The sequence below is a fragment of the Gadus macrocephalus genome, chromosome 14 (assembly GCF_031168955.1).
Source record: "Gadus macrocephalus chromosome 14, ASM3116895v1".
Lineage (NCBI taxonomy): Eukaryota > Metazoa > Chordata > Actinopteri > Gadiformes > Gadidae > Gadus > Gadus macrocephalus.
The window spans coordinates 18252031-18269397 of NC_082395.1; the positions used below are offsets into that span (position 1 = coordinate 18252031).

The 17367-nt window shown below is 47.6% G+C and overlaps 1 protein-coding gene across 1 annotated transcript in view; it reads left to right on the forward strand.

Annotated features, from left to right (window-relative positions):
* Positions 1-17109, forward strand: part of LOC132471868 (protein TANC1-like) — a 37536-nt gene extending 20427 nt beyond the window's left edge. The window contains exons 11-28 of the mRNA XM_060071195.1: positions 1-135; positions 1856-2167; positions 2549-2749; positions 3427-3530; positions 3721-3829; positions 4202-4324; positions 4450-4686; positions 5737-5985; positions 6621-6693; positions 8317-8450; positions 9245-9368; positions 9964-10139; positions 10746-10860; positions 11488-11517; positions 11680-11771; positions 12092-12244; positions 14589-14689; positions 15184-17109. The exon at positions 1-135 is cut by the window's left edge and continues 32 nt beyond it. Of these exons, the coding sequence (XP_059927178.1) occupies positions 1-135; positions 1856-2167; positions 2549-2749; positions 3427-3530; positions 3721-3829; positions 4202-4324; positions 4450-4686; positions 5737-5985; positions 6621-6693; positions 8317-8450; positions 9245-9368; positions 9964-10139; positions 10746-10860; positions 11488-11517; positions 11680-11771; positions 12092-12244; positions 14589-14689; positions 15184-16504 (3789 nt within the window). The 3' untranslated portion in view covers positions 16505-17109. The remainder of the gene's footprint in view (positions 136-1855; positions 2168-2548; positions 2750-3426; positions 3531-3720; positions 3830-4201; positions 4325-4449; positions 4687-5736; positions 5986-6620; positions 6694-8316; positions 8451-9244; positions 9369-9963; positions 10140-10745; positions 10861-11487; positions 11518-11679; positions 11772-12091; positions 12245-14588; positions 14690-15183) is intronic.
* The last annotated feature ends 258 nt before the right edge of the window (positions 17110-17367 follow it).

Consider the following 17367-nt stretch of genomic DNA (forward strand, 5'->3'; position numbering starts at 1 on the left):
CTAGTGGACAGCCTCAATGAGGCGGAGTTCCACAAGCCTGATTACGGGGACACCATCGCTTCGTTCATCACCAGCATCACGTCCAGGTTCCCTCCCTGGCTCAAGATGCTGGTGACCGTCCGTACTGCCCTGGTGGTGAGTATGCCTACTTCCTGTTGGACACTTCCTGTTGTTTCACCCCATAGAGGAAGAGCGAAGGGGTTTGGTGGGTATTTGCGTTCGACTAATGACGGAGCTCTAAATGGTGAGGCTCCAGTTTGCTGTTTGATGAAAATGTTTCAGTGTTCCTCTTCACATACAGGCTCCAGCAATACTCCCCAGAGTACTACTTCAGACTCCAATATATAATAGTCCTCTCTCTTCCTCTCTCTCCCTTTCTCTTGCTCTCGCTCTCTCACCCTCCCTCTCTATTTTTTGATCTCCCTCTCTCCTTCTCCATTTTCGTCTCCCCCTCTCTGTCTCACGCTCTCTATTTCAAGCGAATTAAATTTTGATTTATTGGGAAATAAACATTTACCTCAACAAAGCCTTTTAAAAACAAAGTACAAATTATAGTGTAGGCCTGGTAAGAAATAGGCAGTTCAGATCCAAAAGTTCCATACACGGTTCTATAAAAGCTAAAAAACATTATATAATATAACATGTTATCAGGGATGTCTATTATCATACAACATGCTAACAGGGATGGATAAAATCGATCAAGAGATATACTATATAATATACCATGTTTTATAAATTAATTATATTAATATTATTTATAATTATAATGTTATATAATACAAGTTATATAATGTAAATTGTATTTATTCAATATATAACCATGTTATAAAATTTATTGTATTTATATAATACACCATGTTATATAAAACGATGATATTTCTATAACTAATATACCATGGTATGATACATAAATGATATCAATATAGTATAATATAACATGTTGTATAATCTACATTATATTTATGTACACACCTCGAACAGGACATCATCACCCTCCCCCCTGTCTCCTCCTGTAGAATGATTCATGATTCATGATTTATATATATAAAATATCGCAATTCTTTAAAGGTGACAGATTATACCACCAGGTGTGAGGGTGATCAGCTATTGAAAGTCGTTTTGAAAATCTGCCTCTAGTGACATCACAAGTGGGTGTGTCCACCTAGATGTATCTAATCACACTCACACCTAGTGGTATAATAAGTCACCTTTAATATAGATGTTATTGATATGATATGATACTATAACCCCACAGGACATCACCAGCCCCCCTCCATTAATATAGATGTTATTGATGTGATACTATAACCCCACAGAACATCACCACCCCCTCCATTAATATAGATGTTATTGATGTGATACTATAACCCCACAGGACATCACCAGCCCCCTCCATTAATATAGATGTTATTGATGTGATACTATAACCCCACAGGACATCACCACCCCCCTCCATTAATATAGATGTTATTGATGTGATACTATAACCCCACAGGACATCACCACCCCCCTCCATTAATATAGATGTTATTGATATGATACTATAACCCCACAGAACATCACCACCCCCCTCCATTAATATAGATGTTATTGATGTGATACTATAACCCCACAGGACATCACCAGCCCCCTCCATTAATATAGATGTTATTGATGTGATACTATAACCCCACAGGACATCACCACCCCCCTCCATTAATATAGATGTTATTGATATGATACTATAACCCCACAGAACATCACCAGCCCCCTCCATTAATATAGATGTTATTGATGTGATACTATAACCCCACAGGACATCACCAGCCCCCTCCATTAATATAGATGTTATTGATGTGATACTATACCCCCACAGGACATCACCACCCCCCTCCCCTTCGCGGGCATCTCCCTGGACATCCTGCCCGACAGCAGTGACCTCGGCGCCGACCTCAGCGACTACATCCACTTCCGGGTCAGCCACAGCAGCCGCGTGGCCGCCAACGTTACCACGGCGACGGGCGTCGCCCCGGACCCCCTGCTGCTCAGCAAGTTCAGCAGCCAGCTGGTGGGGCGGAGCCACGGGGGGTCCCTCCTCTACCTGCAGCTGACCCTTGACCTCTTCCACCACCAGCACCTGGCGCTGAAGGCGGGAAACTACCGCGTGGTACCTGTCTCACTCTCAGAGGTACTGGAATATGTATAGCTACTGGTAGTACCTGTCTCACTCTCAGAGGTACTGGAATATAGATAATGTTTAAAATATAATATGGATACTACTTTATAATAGAACACCTGACCCTAAAGTGAGGGACTACTGTTAGTACCTGTGTTGCTGTCAGAGGTCGGAGGTCAAATATCACTGTGTCATTACAACAATAATAAATGGTTGTCTGATTGTCATGTGACGACCATGTTACCTAGATCCTGAACGACAAGTGGGGTGTCCGAATCATCACATGGCGATGATGACAGTGTGGGTCAGGTGATGATAAACACGGACGGTCATGTGACCATGAAGTCACGGGGTCAGAGTCGGGTGTTGACCTGTGACCCCTGCGACCCCCAGGTCTACCTGCTGATGTGCCGCGCTGCCTTCCCGGAGGCGGGGGAGTTTGAGAAGGTGTCCCCCCTGCTGAGCATCGCCCTGGCCTCCCTGCACCCGCTCTCCGACCAGCAGATGTTCAGAGCGCTGAACGCTGGCAGCGTCCAGGGCCGGCTGGGCTGGGAGGAGCTGCAGCGCCGCCTCCAGAGCCTGGACGGCTTCATGGTAGGGCCGGACGGTCATCCTGGTGTCATCGGGATGTTAGGTTTCTGGGTCAAACGATCTCCAAACTAGTATAATCGAGAACAGCTGGAGACATATTTGTACATTATTTCTCGATTTGCGCATTTTCCATTTGAACATTTTGTGTATTATTTTAAGGGGAGATTTCAAAGTCCTCAGTTAAAAAGGTTTTTTTTGGTGAGAAATGCTGAATAAATGCATCATGTTTTCAAACTCAAAAATAATCGTTTGAATAATCGTGATTTTAACATTTACCAAAATAATCGTGAATAGGATTTTTTCGATAATCGAGCAGCCCTTCTTCATGGTACCCTGCATCATATCATCATATATGATAGTTATAGCATATCATACCATGAGTTACATATAATGAATATAAATATCATATTAGAGTACCATACAGAAAACTATCATCGACTATATCAAAAATTATCATATACATTTTATATATCTTATCCTACTATAATATAATAATATATCTTGTTTCGTATTTCAATACCACACACTTATCACTCATACTACCACGTGTGTGTGTGTGTGTGTGTGTGTGTGTGTGTGTGTGTGTGTGTGTGTGTGTGTGTGTGTGTGTGTGTGTGTGTGTGTGTGTGTGTGTGTGTGTGTGTGTGTGTGTGTGTGTGTGTGTGTGTGCGCGTGTGTAGGTAAAGCGTAGAGACGGGACCCGCATGCTCTGCCACCCCTCCTTCAGGGAGTGGTTGGTATGGCGCGCCGACGGGGAGAGCAACGACTTCCTTTGTGACCCAAGGTCAGTCTGGAGGTCAGAGTTCACATATTACAGGAAGTGATCCCTCAGCCTCCATGACAAACTGGTTATCTTATCATCAATCGTGTGTGTGTGTGTGTGTGTGTGTGTGTGTGTGTGTGTGTGTGTGTGTGTGTGTGTGTGTGTGTGTGTGTGTGTGTGTGTGTGTGTGTGTGTGTGTGTGTGTGTGTAGGAGTGGCCATGCTCTGCTGGCCTTCATGTTTTCTAGACAAGAGGGGAAGTTGAACAGACAGCAGACGATGGAGTTAGGACATCACATCCTAAAAGCACACATCTTTAAGGTAAGGGATCACATCCTCACAGCAAACATCTTTGATGCAAGGTTTCATATTCTTAAAGCACACATCTTTAAGGTAAGGTTACACATCTACAAGGTACGGCCTCCCAGCTAACAGGTGCTAAATCTTTCTCGGCCAAATGAAAGGTGATGATGAATAGGGAAAGGCTGGTGATGATTTAAGCTTTGAAGCACCTCTCTCTCTTTCTCCTCCCCTACTGTCTCTCCCCCCTCCCTCTCTGTCCTCCTTCCGATCCCCCCCCCTCCCTCTCTCTCTCTCTCGCTCTCTCTCTCTCTCTCTCTCTCTCTCTCTCTCTCTCTCTCTCTCTCTCTCTCTCTCTCTCTCTCTCTCTCTCCCTCTCCCTCGCCCACCCAGGGTCTCAGTAAGCGGTCAGGTCTGTCCTCCAGTCTCCTTCAGGGTCTCTGGGTCAGCTCCAGTACAGACAACCTGTCAGCCGCCCTAGGCTCCCTCAGGAACCTCTACACCCCCAACATCAAGGTACACACACACACATCCCAAACACACACACACACACACACGCACACACACACACACACACACACACACACACACACACGCACACACACACAACCTGCCTACACACATCTTCTCTCGCTCTACAGGTGAGTCGTCTGTTGATCATGGGCGGGGCCAACGTCGCCTGGAGTACAGAGGTCCATGGCCACGCCCCCATTCTAGGTGTCCACGCCCACCTGGGTCACCTGGAGATGGTCTCTCTGCTGCTGGAGACGGGGGCTCCTTTGGAAGGGCCCACCGACACAGGCCTCACCCCCCTCTGTCTGGCTGCGGCGGGAGGCCACGGGGCCCTGGTCAGCCTTCTATGCAAGAGAGGAGCAAAGGTCAGTTCGGCTCTTATAATGACGCAAAATAATGAGCACTAAAATCCAAGAAATAAGATAACAACAAACATTAAGCAACAAACACGTAACCCGAATAATACAGTTCAAAAGGGATAGGAAGAAGTTTAAAACGTTCCTGCTCCTACCCCCTCTTATTCTGTTATAGTTATTCACAGAAAATAAATATTCAGTTTGTGCAAATCAGTGTCTATGATGTTCAACTCGTAGGTTAAAACCAATCAAAGCTTTTGGACAAAACAATGACAAAATATTGGAACAGATGAACCAAGCCCATCAAACAAGAAATAGCAAAACCAAAATGCACTGCTCCAACTCATAACAACTCAGTATGTTGTTTCTGAAGATTTTTTTTGGTTTTGATATAGTGGTCAATTTTTTCTGCTCATCATCGCAGCTGTTCCACAGACTAACAGCCTTTGTTGTAATACAGTCAAGTTTTTCATTGGTTCTTATTGTCATTAACACCATGCTGGAAGTGCTGTTGATTTAGTCGAGGGCAGGAAGAGTTGTCACCCAGTATCAACACAGTGTTACAAAGTGCACCCACAGTATTTAACTAGTGTTAAGTAAGTATAAACAGAGTAAACCTAGTGTAAACCCAGTGTAAACCTAGTGTAAACCCAGTGTGCACCTGGGGTAAATCCATGTAAACACTGAATAAGGACAATGTAAAACTAGTGCAAACCCAGTATCAACTCAGTGTAAACACAGCATTAACCTAGTTAAAACAGAGTGTAAACGGAGTAAACCAAGTGTAGACCCAGTGTGAAGCCAGTGTAAACCCCGTGTAAACCTAGTGTAAACCCGTTGTGAACCTAGGGTAAATCCATGTAAACACTGAATAAACACAGTGTAATACTAGTGCAAATCCAATATATCAACTCAGTGTAAACGCAGTGTTAACCTAGTGCAAACATAGTGTAAACAGAGTCAACCTAGTGTAAACCCCAGTGTGAAGCTAGCGTCCACTTTGGTTAAACCCAGTGTTGTGGGTTGTTTTGTGTGGTTTTGTGTTCCTTTGTGTTCCAGCTGCAGCACACTGATAAGAGTGGTCAGTGTGCTCTGGTCCATGCGGCCCTGAAGGGCCACGCTGAGGTCCTCAGGATCCTGCTGCAGCAGGCCGGGGGGACCCAGCATCCCGCGGGGCCCCCGGCAGAGACCGGCCCCCAGGCAGAGACCAGCCCCCAGAAGGAGAGCAGTGGGGGGGCCGGTGTTGACGGGAGGAAACAGGCAGCTCAGCAGGCCCTCACTGCGGCCTCAGGGGCTGGACACACTCAGGTTAGAGATCTACTGCGTCTAGGTGGTCTGGATCTATCTGGATCCATCTGATCCATATGATCCATCTGCTCTTATCTATATGATCTATCTGGATCCATCTGGATATATCTGATCCATCTTCTCTTATCAGGTGAAGAATAGCTCTGAATCGTAGGGAACTTAACAAGCCTCACCGTGTAGCCTGTTTTCTTATTCGAACCTGGTACGGATGAACCCCAAGTCGGAGATGTGTAACGTTTTCGACCAATAAGAATGACTTCTGCCCCATTCAGAAAAACATACCTGTTTATTTGGAACACACCTAGTTTCTGTTGTTTTTGCTATTGTTGGGCTGAATTCTTATTCAGAGAATTAACGTTAAGGCTGGGTAATATTAAATGAAACATGAGAATGTATATAAAATATATTTACACTATAAGTATCTTATAATGACTCATGAAGTCTGAAAACAACTGTGGTTTGTTAAATTTGCACGCACAATCATGTGACGTAGAACCTCAGACTAGATATAAAATGTATTATTTCGGCTCATATTTGTTAAGTATCATCCCAGCCCACTTGTCAGCCCGTTCTCTGGGTCTACACATGTACACATACACGTGATTAGTGCGTTGAGCCGCCGTCTTCCCCATCAGGTGGTGCAGTTATTGTTGGAGGAAGAGCAGATGGTGCAGATGGAGCTCCGAGACTCACTCTGGGGAGAAACAGGTTCTCTCTCTCATTCCTCTCACCCTAACAGACACACACACACACACACACACACACACACACACACACACACACACACACACACACACACACACACACACACACACACACACACACACACACACACACACACACACACACACACACACACACACACACGCACACACACACACACACACACACACACACACACACACACACACACACACACACACACACACATAATGTTTCCTCTGTGCTCTTCATAAGCATGTGGGGTAGATGAAGGCATGCCTCTTGCTTGTCAGGCTGATGGATTGGTTGTTTGTGTAGAGGGTTAACTCATGAATGGGTAGTTAGTGTAGAGGGTTAGCTCATGGATGGGTAGTTAGTGTTGAGGGTTAGCTGATTGACGGTAGTTAGTGTAGAGGGTTAGCTGAATGATGGGTAGCTAGTTAATAGGGTTATCAGATGGCTGTTAGTTTGTGTAGAGAGTTATCTGATGGATGGGTAGTAAGTTAAAAGGGTTATCTGATGGATGGTAGTTATGGAAGAGGGTTAACTGATGGATGGGTTCTAGCTCTGGTACAGCTGCTGTTAGGCTGCTATAGAGAGAGAGAGAAATGGGCAAGAGATAAAGGGAGAGAGAGAGCGATGAAAGGTGAGAGCGAGAGATAGAGAGAGAGAGAGAGAGAGAGAGAGAGAGAGAGAGAGAGAGAGAGAGAGAGAGAGAGAGAGAGAGAGAGAGAGAGAGAGAGAGGGAGAGGGAGATGAAAGGTGAGAGCGAGAGATAGAGAGAGAGAGAGAGAGAGAGAGAGAGAGAGAGAGAGAGAGAGAGAGAGAGACAGAGAGAGATGGTTGGCCGGTTTTCTGTATCACTTCTTTTCCTTTAAAGCTCTATTTTTATACACTTCCTCTGTAGTCACATCTAAACACTTTTTATACTTTGTTTACTACATAAAAACATTCAGTCGACGAGAATTGGTCCTAAAGATTGTTCTCATTTACTCTTTTACTGGTCCTTTTCTAAATGACCGCTAGAACAGAAATTCCTAAAATAGCCAACTCAGGGAATCTGAGCCCCCATTAGACACAGACCACAGTTCTCTGTTACAGAGCCCAGTAACAGAGACGAGGACTAAAATCGTCTTTTAAATCAGCTGAAAAGTTTTAAAATCCTCTCAAAAGAACTTCAAGTGTATGTGTAATACTTGTAGTGTGTGTGTGTGTGTGTGTGTGTGTGTGTGTGTGTGTGTGTGTGTGTGTGTGTGTGTGTGTGTGTGTGTGTGTGTGTGTGCGTATCAAACACATGGTCCATGTGACGCAGATACTTTCTCTATCTTTTTTCTATATTGTCTCACTTAAAGCATTTGACTAAAATGAATGTACGTGAAGGATATTTGCTCCTTTGGTTTATTACTTCACTGGCGAAGGCACTCGTAATTTTAATTTGCTTTGGACAGTGCTGGCTAAATTAATGTAATGTAATATAATGAGTGTGTGTGTGTGTGTGTGTGTGTGTGTGTGTGTGTGTGTGTGTGTGTGTGTGTGTGTGTATGTGTGTGTGTGTGTGTGTGTGTGTGTGTGTGTGTGTGTGTGTGTGTGTGTGTGTGTGTGTGTGTGTGTGTGTGTGTTTGTGTGCAGCGCTCAGTTTGGCAGCCTCCAGAGGTCGGACAGAGATGTGCGTCTTCCTGCTGGAGAAAGGGGCGGAACTAGAGACAGCCAATCAGAAAGGAATGACCCCCCTGCTGCTGGCGGTCAAACACGAACACACACAGGTTGAGATAAACATGCACACATACACACACACACACACAGTGAGCTGCTGGTTAAGGTGTGTTAACTAGTCCGCGTGTGTCCACCAGGTGTGTTAACTAGTCTGTGTGTGCCCACAAGGTGTAAGCGTTGCCTCTAAAGGTGTGTTAACTAGTCTGTGTGGGTTCACCAGGTGTGTGTGCTGCTGGTTAAGGTGTGTTAACTAGTCTATTTTTGTTAACCAGGTGTGTGAGCTGCTGGTTAAGGTGTGTTAACTAGTCTGTTTTTGTTAACCAGGTGTGTGAGCTGCTGGTTAAGGTGTGTTAACTAGTCTGTTTTTGTTAACCAGGTGTGTGAGCTGCTGGTTAAGGCGTGTTAACTAGTCTGTTTTTGTTAACCAGGTGTGTGAGCTGCTGGTTAAGGTGTGTTAACTAGTCTGTGTGGGTTCACCAGGTGTGTGAGCTGCTGGTTAAGGTGTGTTAACTAGTCTGTGTGTGTTCACCAGGTGTGTGAGCTGCTGGTTAAGGTGTGTTAACTAGTCTGTTTTTGTTAACCAGGTGTGTGAGCTGCTGGTTAAGGTGTGTTAACTAGTCTGTTTTTGTTAACCAGGTGTGTGAGCTGCTGGTTAAGGTGTGTTAACTCGTCTGTTTTTGTTAACCAGGTGTGTGAGCTGCTGGTTAAGGTGTGTTAACTAGTCTGTTTTTGTTAACCAGGTGTGTGAGCTGCTGGTTAAGGTGTGATAACTAGTCTGTTTTTGTTAACCAGGTGTGTGAGCTGCTGTTTAAGGTGTGTTAACTAGTCTGTTTTTGTTAACCAGGTGTGTGAGCTGCTGGTTAAGCGCGGTGCTGACGTGAACGCCAGCGACCATCAGGACCGATCGGCCCTGATGCTGGCGGCGGCTGACGGACAGCTGGCCACGGTGGAGCTGCTGCTGGCTGAAGGTGGGCTCAGGGGTCGCCATGGTGACTGGTGGTGGTCTGATGGTTGGAGAACACTGTCCTACAGTCTGCATAGAAACACCCACACGCTGCAATTATAAAACACACTGATTATGGAATATTGAATTTAATTTAATTACATTTATTACATTTATTTTAGAAATTCAATAAAAATCAAATATCAAAAATACACAAAACAAAAAGCACGAAAGATCTATAAACAAAAACAACGTTCAAATAATTTCACAAATAAGAAAAAAAAAAATTATCATACAATAAGACGTTATACCTGTGGTATTTATATCATGTTACATGAAGAGTGGATGTACTGTAATGTCAGAATGTACAGTAAATCTGGTATTTATACAATTTTACGTGAAGTTGATGTACAGTAAATACAGAATGTACAGTAAATCTGCTATTTACATCATGTTATATGAAGAGTGGATGTACAGCTACGTCCCCATGTACAGTAAACCCACCTGGGATTAATTGTAGAACTTCAATGTATTAGAAGAGGCGTTCTTTCAGTGGGAGGGGGCTTGACCAGTGATGGTGAACCCCACAGTGAGCGTGTGTCCTTGGGGTGTGTGTCCAGGCGCCTCCGTGTGCTCCGTGGACCAGGGGGGCCTGACGGGGCTGGGCTGGGCCTGCCTGAAGGGCCACAAGGGCATCGTTCAGCTGCTGGTGGACCGAGGGGTCAGCCTGGACACCGCCGATAAACACGGGCGCACGCCGCTGGACCTCGCCGCCATGAACGGAGACGCCGACACCGTGAGGAGCTGGAGGGGGAGGGGGAGGGGGGGGGAGGTGGGGAGGGGGAGGGGGGCGATAGAGATGTACGTAGTAGAGGAGTCAATGGTAGGGGGGAGATGCTGGATAGTGGGGGGAAGATATTAGAATGATGGTTGGTTATATATATGGTAGGTTGTAGATGGTTTTGGGTAGATAGTAGGTGGTAGGTGGTAGATGGTAGGTGGTAGATGGTAGATGGTAGATGGTAGGTGATATATGGTAGGTGATATATGGTAGGGGGTAGATGGTTGGGGGTAGGTGATATATGGTAGGCGGCAGGGGGTAGGTGATATATGGTAGGTGGTAGATGGTTGGGGGTAGGTGATATATGGTAGGTGGTAGGTGATATATGGTAGGTGGTAGATGGTTGGGGGTAGGTGATATATGGTAGGTGGTAGGTGATATATGGTAGGTGGTAGATGGTTGGGGGTAGGTGATATATGGTAGGCGGCAGGGGGTAGGTGGTAGGTTGTAGGGGATATAGGATAGGTGATAGGGGGTAGATGGTAGTTTGTACGGGGGTAGGTTAATCCTGCTTCTCATCCCACCTCCGGCCTATTCCCACCCGGGGGTTTTGTGTTCCAGGTGAGCTACCTTGTGGAGCAGGGGGCCGCGGGGGACAAGGAGACCAGTGGCTCCAGAGCTCCAGAGAGACACACCCCTGCCCCGGTCACGTCTCTAAAGAAAGGCTCCAAGATCGGTACGTACCCCCCTCTCCACCGCGTTATGGGACCCTGCCTGGGTCAGTCCACGGTCCTACACTGCCTCACGTGACCACGTCTACAGTCCAAACACACGTCCCATTCAGGGCAAAAATGACCGCATGAGCGTTGGCCAGGGGCGAGTGAGGCTCAGCGATTAGCTGCGCCTTCCGCCCACTGCTAACAGCGCGGTGGACGGAGCTCCAGGTGGCAGAGTTGCCAGTTTGGGCGGAAAAATATGGCAACACTGCCAGGAGGACTGCTAGTAGCTGACAGAGCTCCAGGAACGATGGGAAGTCAGCCCAGAGACCCTAGCATGACACTAAAGACAATGAACCAACAACCATAGTTTTAAACCACAGATTCAGACTTTTTTTTAATCCTGGGGGGTGTTGTCTGAGGAAGAAGACTGTAGTTTACACTCGAGACAGTAGACGGAGGACAGAACCCAGACCCCAGTATTCATCTATTGGTACACAGTCTGTCTATCATAGCCACGGTCTGTAGATCATATATACTGTATATCATATACAGACTGTATATGGTATATGTACGTAGGGTATGTGACGGTATGACTAAACCGATTCATTCACACCTTCTATCTTGTCCCCCCCCCCCCCCCCAAGGCTACAGAACGGCTCCCCACGACCGATCAGGTGGGTGGTCTTTAAGAGAGTGGGGGGAGAGAGAGAGAGAGAGAGAGAGAGAGAGAGAGAGAGAGAGAGAGAGAGAGAGAGACAGAGAGAGAGAGAGAGAGAGAGAGAGAGAGAGAGAGAGAGAGAGAGACTCTGACCGTGGGTTGGTTCTATGTATTCCAGGTCATGCTACCTGGGCGATGGCGTCCTCTAAGCCAGACATCCTGCTCATCCTGCTGCACAAACTCATGGAGGAGGGAAACATGTTGTACAAGGTTAACCCTGTTATTGATCAATCCCTTTTCTCAATAACACGATAAGTATGAATAATTATATTATGAGTTTATGAGTGACATGATTAATTTCACTTTGAATAACATGACTATTCACATGATCAATAACATGATTAATGACATGACTAATAGCATTATGTATAACATGATAAATGACATGATAAATAACATGATTTATAATAGAGGTCATTAATAACAGGACCAACAGCATTATGAGTAACACGTCGTCGTCCCCGTCCCGTCCCCCCCGTCCGTCCCCCCCGTCCGTCCCCCCCGTCCCCCCCGTCCCGTCCCGTCCTCAGAAGGGTCGCATGAAGGAGGCGGCCCAGCGCTACCAGTACGCTCTGAGGCGCTTCCCAGGCCACACCGCGGGGGAGGACCAGGAGCTGAAGGCCCTGCGCGACCTCAGGGTCTCCCTCTACCTCAACCTGTCCCGCTGCCGCCGCAAGACCAACGTGAGAGCCCCCGTCGCCGTAGCGACCGCGCCGCCGCCACTCGACCGATCGCACGCTGTGGTCGGCCGAGAGGAATGACACCCCCATAGCGTTGGTGGGAAGCGGTTCCGTGTTCCCCCAGCATAGGAGGTGGACCAACATGATGGCGTTGTACACTGTGGTGTGAACAAGAGTGAGGCCCTGACGTAGGTTACATGTCTGGTTGCGTGCGCGTGGTACGAGAGAGCCCGTAACCCACGTGGGTGACCTTGGGGAGATGGATGCATAGAGGATAGCGAGGAGAGGTATTTTTAGAAACTAGGTCGGGCAGCACTTCCAAGTGGCTATTGATTAAAGGGAGTTACCATCTAAATGACTCAATGTAAATGTGAGGACGCACGTATTGATTTTCAACAGCTCACCCTTACCCTGATGCAACGGCCGTGTTCAGAGGTTCAGCTACGTTCATCCTGTTGGGAGAAGGAGTGACCTGTTTATACAGCTGTGTCTCTCGTATATAGCACAGTGCGTGTGTGTGTGTGTGTGTGTGTGTGTGTGTGTGTGTGTGTGTGTGTGTGTGTGTGTGTGTGTGTGTGTGTGTGTGTGTGTGTGTGTGTGTGTGTGTGTGTGTGTGTGTGCGTGTGTGCGTGTGTGTGTGTGTGTGTGTGTGTATGGGTGCGTATGGGTGGCTCCAGGGCCTAATTGGGCTGCTATCAGTTATCTCGGGGTCCCAAGAGTCTTCAGGCGGTCAGTGAGATGAATAATTAATAGGTGGAAGGATTGAAACGTTCGCCTAACAAGACTATCGCTCTCCCTCCGTTTCTCTCGCTCATCTCTCCTGCTCCCGCTCGCCTCACTCATTCATCACTCAGTCCTCCATTAATCTCTGTCATCCCTCCCTCTCCTTCTCTCTCTCTCTCTCCTCTCCACTATCCTCCTCTCCTCCCACTCCTCTCCTCCTCCTCGTTCTACCCTCCTATCTCCTCCTCTCCTCCTGCCTACCATCTGCTATCTTCAGCAGATGATCCGCATGTCCCTGACACCATGTGTCCACTTATCATGTTAGCACACAGCGCTAGTCTGATAGCAACGTTTAAACATTAAGCCAGGGAATCTCGTGGGTCTAAACTATCAAGGTCAGCCCCTCCAAATAGCTCGGCAGCATCGTTTAAGAGAGAAGGAGTGGTCCACGCTGACTCTGCCCTTCTGTTGCTAGGCGGGCTACCCTATCACAGTCCACTATTTCCCTAGACGTTCGGATATATGTCCTTCAGTCTTACATTCTTAAAACATTCAAAAGATTCATTTGATTATGGAATACATGGTTGCATAATATAATATTGTACATTTTGTAAATGTAACAGTGTTATAATGAACTTGAGAAAGAAGAATCACAAAAGAGAAGATAAATAGGCCCGCTGGACTGAAGGAATAGGCCGCTTTCTCCTCTAGTCGAGCATGCTAAGCAAGTGGCTCATAGGCTGGCTGATGGAAAGAGGGTCTGAATTTGAGTTACCTAAATATCTACAAATCTAAACAATTCTTGGGGCAGGAATGTGTAGTGGTTAGAACTCCAGGTCAGAATGTTCTGGGTTCATTCCCGAGGACGTCCTAGAACAATATGACCCCCAATCCCCATTCGCCATGTGTCTGAGTTCACTCAGACTAATTTACCACTCAGACATTCAGATTAAAGCATATGATAAATAGCTAAGTAGCAAGTGTAAAATTGCAGCTAAATTGTGAATAGTTTAGAGTTGTGCTCCATGATGTCCACAGCAAGGGAAAACGAGGAACGTAAGTCCGTTCTCTTCATGTTTTCGGCCTCTTCTCTGTGGTTTGAACCCAAAACATTTTATTTATTTATTTCAACATGGTAATTTATCTTACATTACCGTAAACATAGTTACCCGCACCATTTGATAGTTGTTACTGAAATAAGTCTCCAGTTTAGAGAAGAAAGGGTTAAGATCCAAAACACTATGTGAATGTTCCACCCTGCTGCGGAGGCAGGTGGCTGAGGCAGGACCTAAGCCTTCTCTGTCTGTGTTAAGTCTCTTCTCTATGTTTTAAGCCTCTTCTTTCTGTACTAAGCCTCTGTTTCAATTCTCTTCTCTTCAAGATGATTCTCTCTGTTTAAAGCCTCTAATCTGGTTTAATGTGTACTCTCGGTTGTGAGTCTATTTGTGAGTCTGTTTATGGCTCTTCTCTTCGTTTTAAGCCTCTCCTTTTTTTAAGTATGTTCCCTCTGATTTAAGCCTCCACTTTTTTAAGTCTGACGTTTCAAGACACTTCTGTCTGTTTCACACCTCTTCTTTGTGCTTTAAGCCTCTTGTCTCTTTAAAGTCTCTTCTCTCTGTTTAAGGACTTTGGCATCGCTGAGGACTTCGCCACCAAGGCCTTGGAGCTGAAGCCGTGGTGTTATGAGGCTTATTACGCCCGAGCCCGAGCCAAGAGAAGTAGCCGGTGAGGGCAGATTACCCCCTCTGTGATGCTGTACACCGCCTACACTAAAGCCCTGTCCCAACACGTCCCCTACCCCTCCATACTACCCCTCCGCTCTGCCCTGTAGAGTCTCTAGGTTAAAGATGTTCCCCCTACTCCCGCCTACTCCTTTGTGTTTGTCAATCACGCGTTTACAGGCTTTGGCACCATGATTGGTCGAAACAATTATTTTGCAGAAGAAAGTGAAACGCCCCCATCACCCATATTTGAGCTTGTCTGCTCTAAAGTCTGATTCGTGGGACTAGATCGGCCATGACCCAACACACCACAGCCAACAGCTTTGGGTTTCCCCATTCTACGACAGATCTAGTAGTCGTAGTGTGGTTTTGGTCAATTACAACGCTGGCTGTGTGAGGTAGGGGTAGAAGAATTATCCCAGAATGCATTTAGATGTTCACTTCTACATGGCCGCGTGCTTTGGGAGCATCGATGTAAAGCTGACCTGCTCTTTGCAGACACTTTGCTGCGGCGCTGGACGACCTGAAGGAGGCCGCGCGGCTGGCCCCCTCCAACAAGGAGATCCGTCGGCTGCTGACCCGCGTGGAGGAGGAGTCGCTGCTCCACCAGAAGTCCTCCTCCTCCACCTCCTGCGGCCCCGTGCTGGAGAGCAGCCCCTCCCACCAGCCCCACCCCCACCCTGCAGTGCCGGAGCCCGAGGGCTCGGACAGACAGAGCCCTACCGACAGACTCCTGCAGGAGAGGGAGGAGCAGGGGCAGCAGGAGGAGCAGCGCCAGACACAGCCTTGTGGGAAAAGGAGCGGTGAGTACTGGCCCCAGAACCCCTACGGCCCCCGGCGGCCCGAGGGCCCCGGGGAGCAGCAGTCCAGCCAGACCCAGCCCGGTCACTCGCTCCAGACAGGGGCTGGTGGGCGGGCCGGGGGCCGGCCCCTCTCCCTGGGCGGACCCCCCAGCCCCTTGCCGGGCCGACACATGCCCACATCCCTCAGACCTCACATCAGCCCCCTTGCCCCAACCCCGGATGTGGATCCCTCTGCTCCTCGCTGTCCCCAAGACCCCTACCTCCCCCTCTCCCCGTCAGCCACCTCCCCTCCCCCCACCCTCCTACACCCCTACCACCCTCTCTCGCCCCCGGCCACCTCTCCCAACGCTCCCCTCCACCACCCCTACCACCCTCTCTCGCCCCCGGCCACTTCCCCGCCGCCCCCCCTCCTCCACTCCTATCTTCCCCTCTCCCCGCCGGCCACCTCCTCCCACGCTACTCAACACCACCCCTACCAGCCCCGCTCCTCCAGCTTCTCCCGGGTCTCCGACCGCCTGACCAACCCACCCAGCATGCTGGACAGCCTCTCCCTGGAGGGGAGGCGTGACCTGGGCACCGCGGGGTCTCGGGGCTCCAGCTCCAGCCAGGCCTCTAGCGGCGGGAACCTGTCGGACTGCGGCCGCCAGCAGGAGGCGCCACGCCTCCCCAGGAGCAGCGGCAGCTTCAAGACCAAGCAGGAGGTGAAGCCCCGCCCCTTTATGGGCGTCATGGACAAGTCGGTCAGAGTCCAGACCCACCAGACACCCTCTGGTAGGGGAGGAGGTGGAGGAGGAGGAGGTGGAGGAGGTGGAGGAGGAGCAGCAGAGGGCTTCAACATGTCGCTGGTGGAGTTCCAGATGTTGAACAGTGAGCTGCAGTGGGGGCCGTACCAGGAACAGGGGGTCCCCGGGGGTCCAGGAAGGGAATTTAGCGAGGCGAGGGCCAACAGAGATGCCCCCCCCCTGCACCGCGGGCCCATCAAACCCAAGCGCTCCTTCATTGAGTCCAATGTGTGACTGTGTTCCCCGCCGCCCTCCGGTGGCCGCTCACAGTTTTAATGCTCCTTTAAATCCTATGGCCTTGAGCTTATATCTATACAGCAAGGGTAGTTAATAGAACATTACAAAGAAATAATATTCTTAGAATGGGTATGTGTTATTCCTAGAACTATGAATCCTAAAGAGACATTTACTACGTGCATGATATTTAAACGCATTAGGAGCCAGATACGAACATTTGGATCGAGGAGGGAGAACATTTATATTTGTATGCCATGCAACATTCAGATGATATATTTCCATGTAAGAGATGATTGGTTCAGTAAGTATAAGATCTTTAAGACAACTGGACAATCCTATTCTTGGTACGTTTGATAAATTGCATTGTAATTCATTGACGGAAATGTTTCATTCTAAAGAAAAGGCTTTATTTATTTTTGGAAGCAGAGAGGAAATGTTTCTTGGTTTGTGAGAAAGATAGTGTTTACAAGGTGGAAGGACTGCTAACTGTTTATCCAAAGTATTATTCTATATCATAGACAGGAACCACGCATCCTGGTGGTACATTCATATATTCAGAATTATAATAATAAAAAAATAAAATAAATACGGAGTAGAATGTGTCACTTTCTGTTTATATATTTTTATATTTTTCCTGCCTATCATGATTTATTTTGAGATGTTTCATATTAATTGTGGGTTCTAGACTGGGACATTTGTGATGAAAGGGAAACTTTTAAATGCCTCCATGCGCTGGGTCATGCTAGAGGGTTAAATAGAGCAACATTGAATGATGAAACTGCACACACCACTCATCGCTTTGGTGTTTTTTATGTCAAGCTGGGTCCACATCACACCTTTCTTGAGATATGAGAGACTGC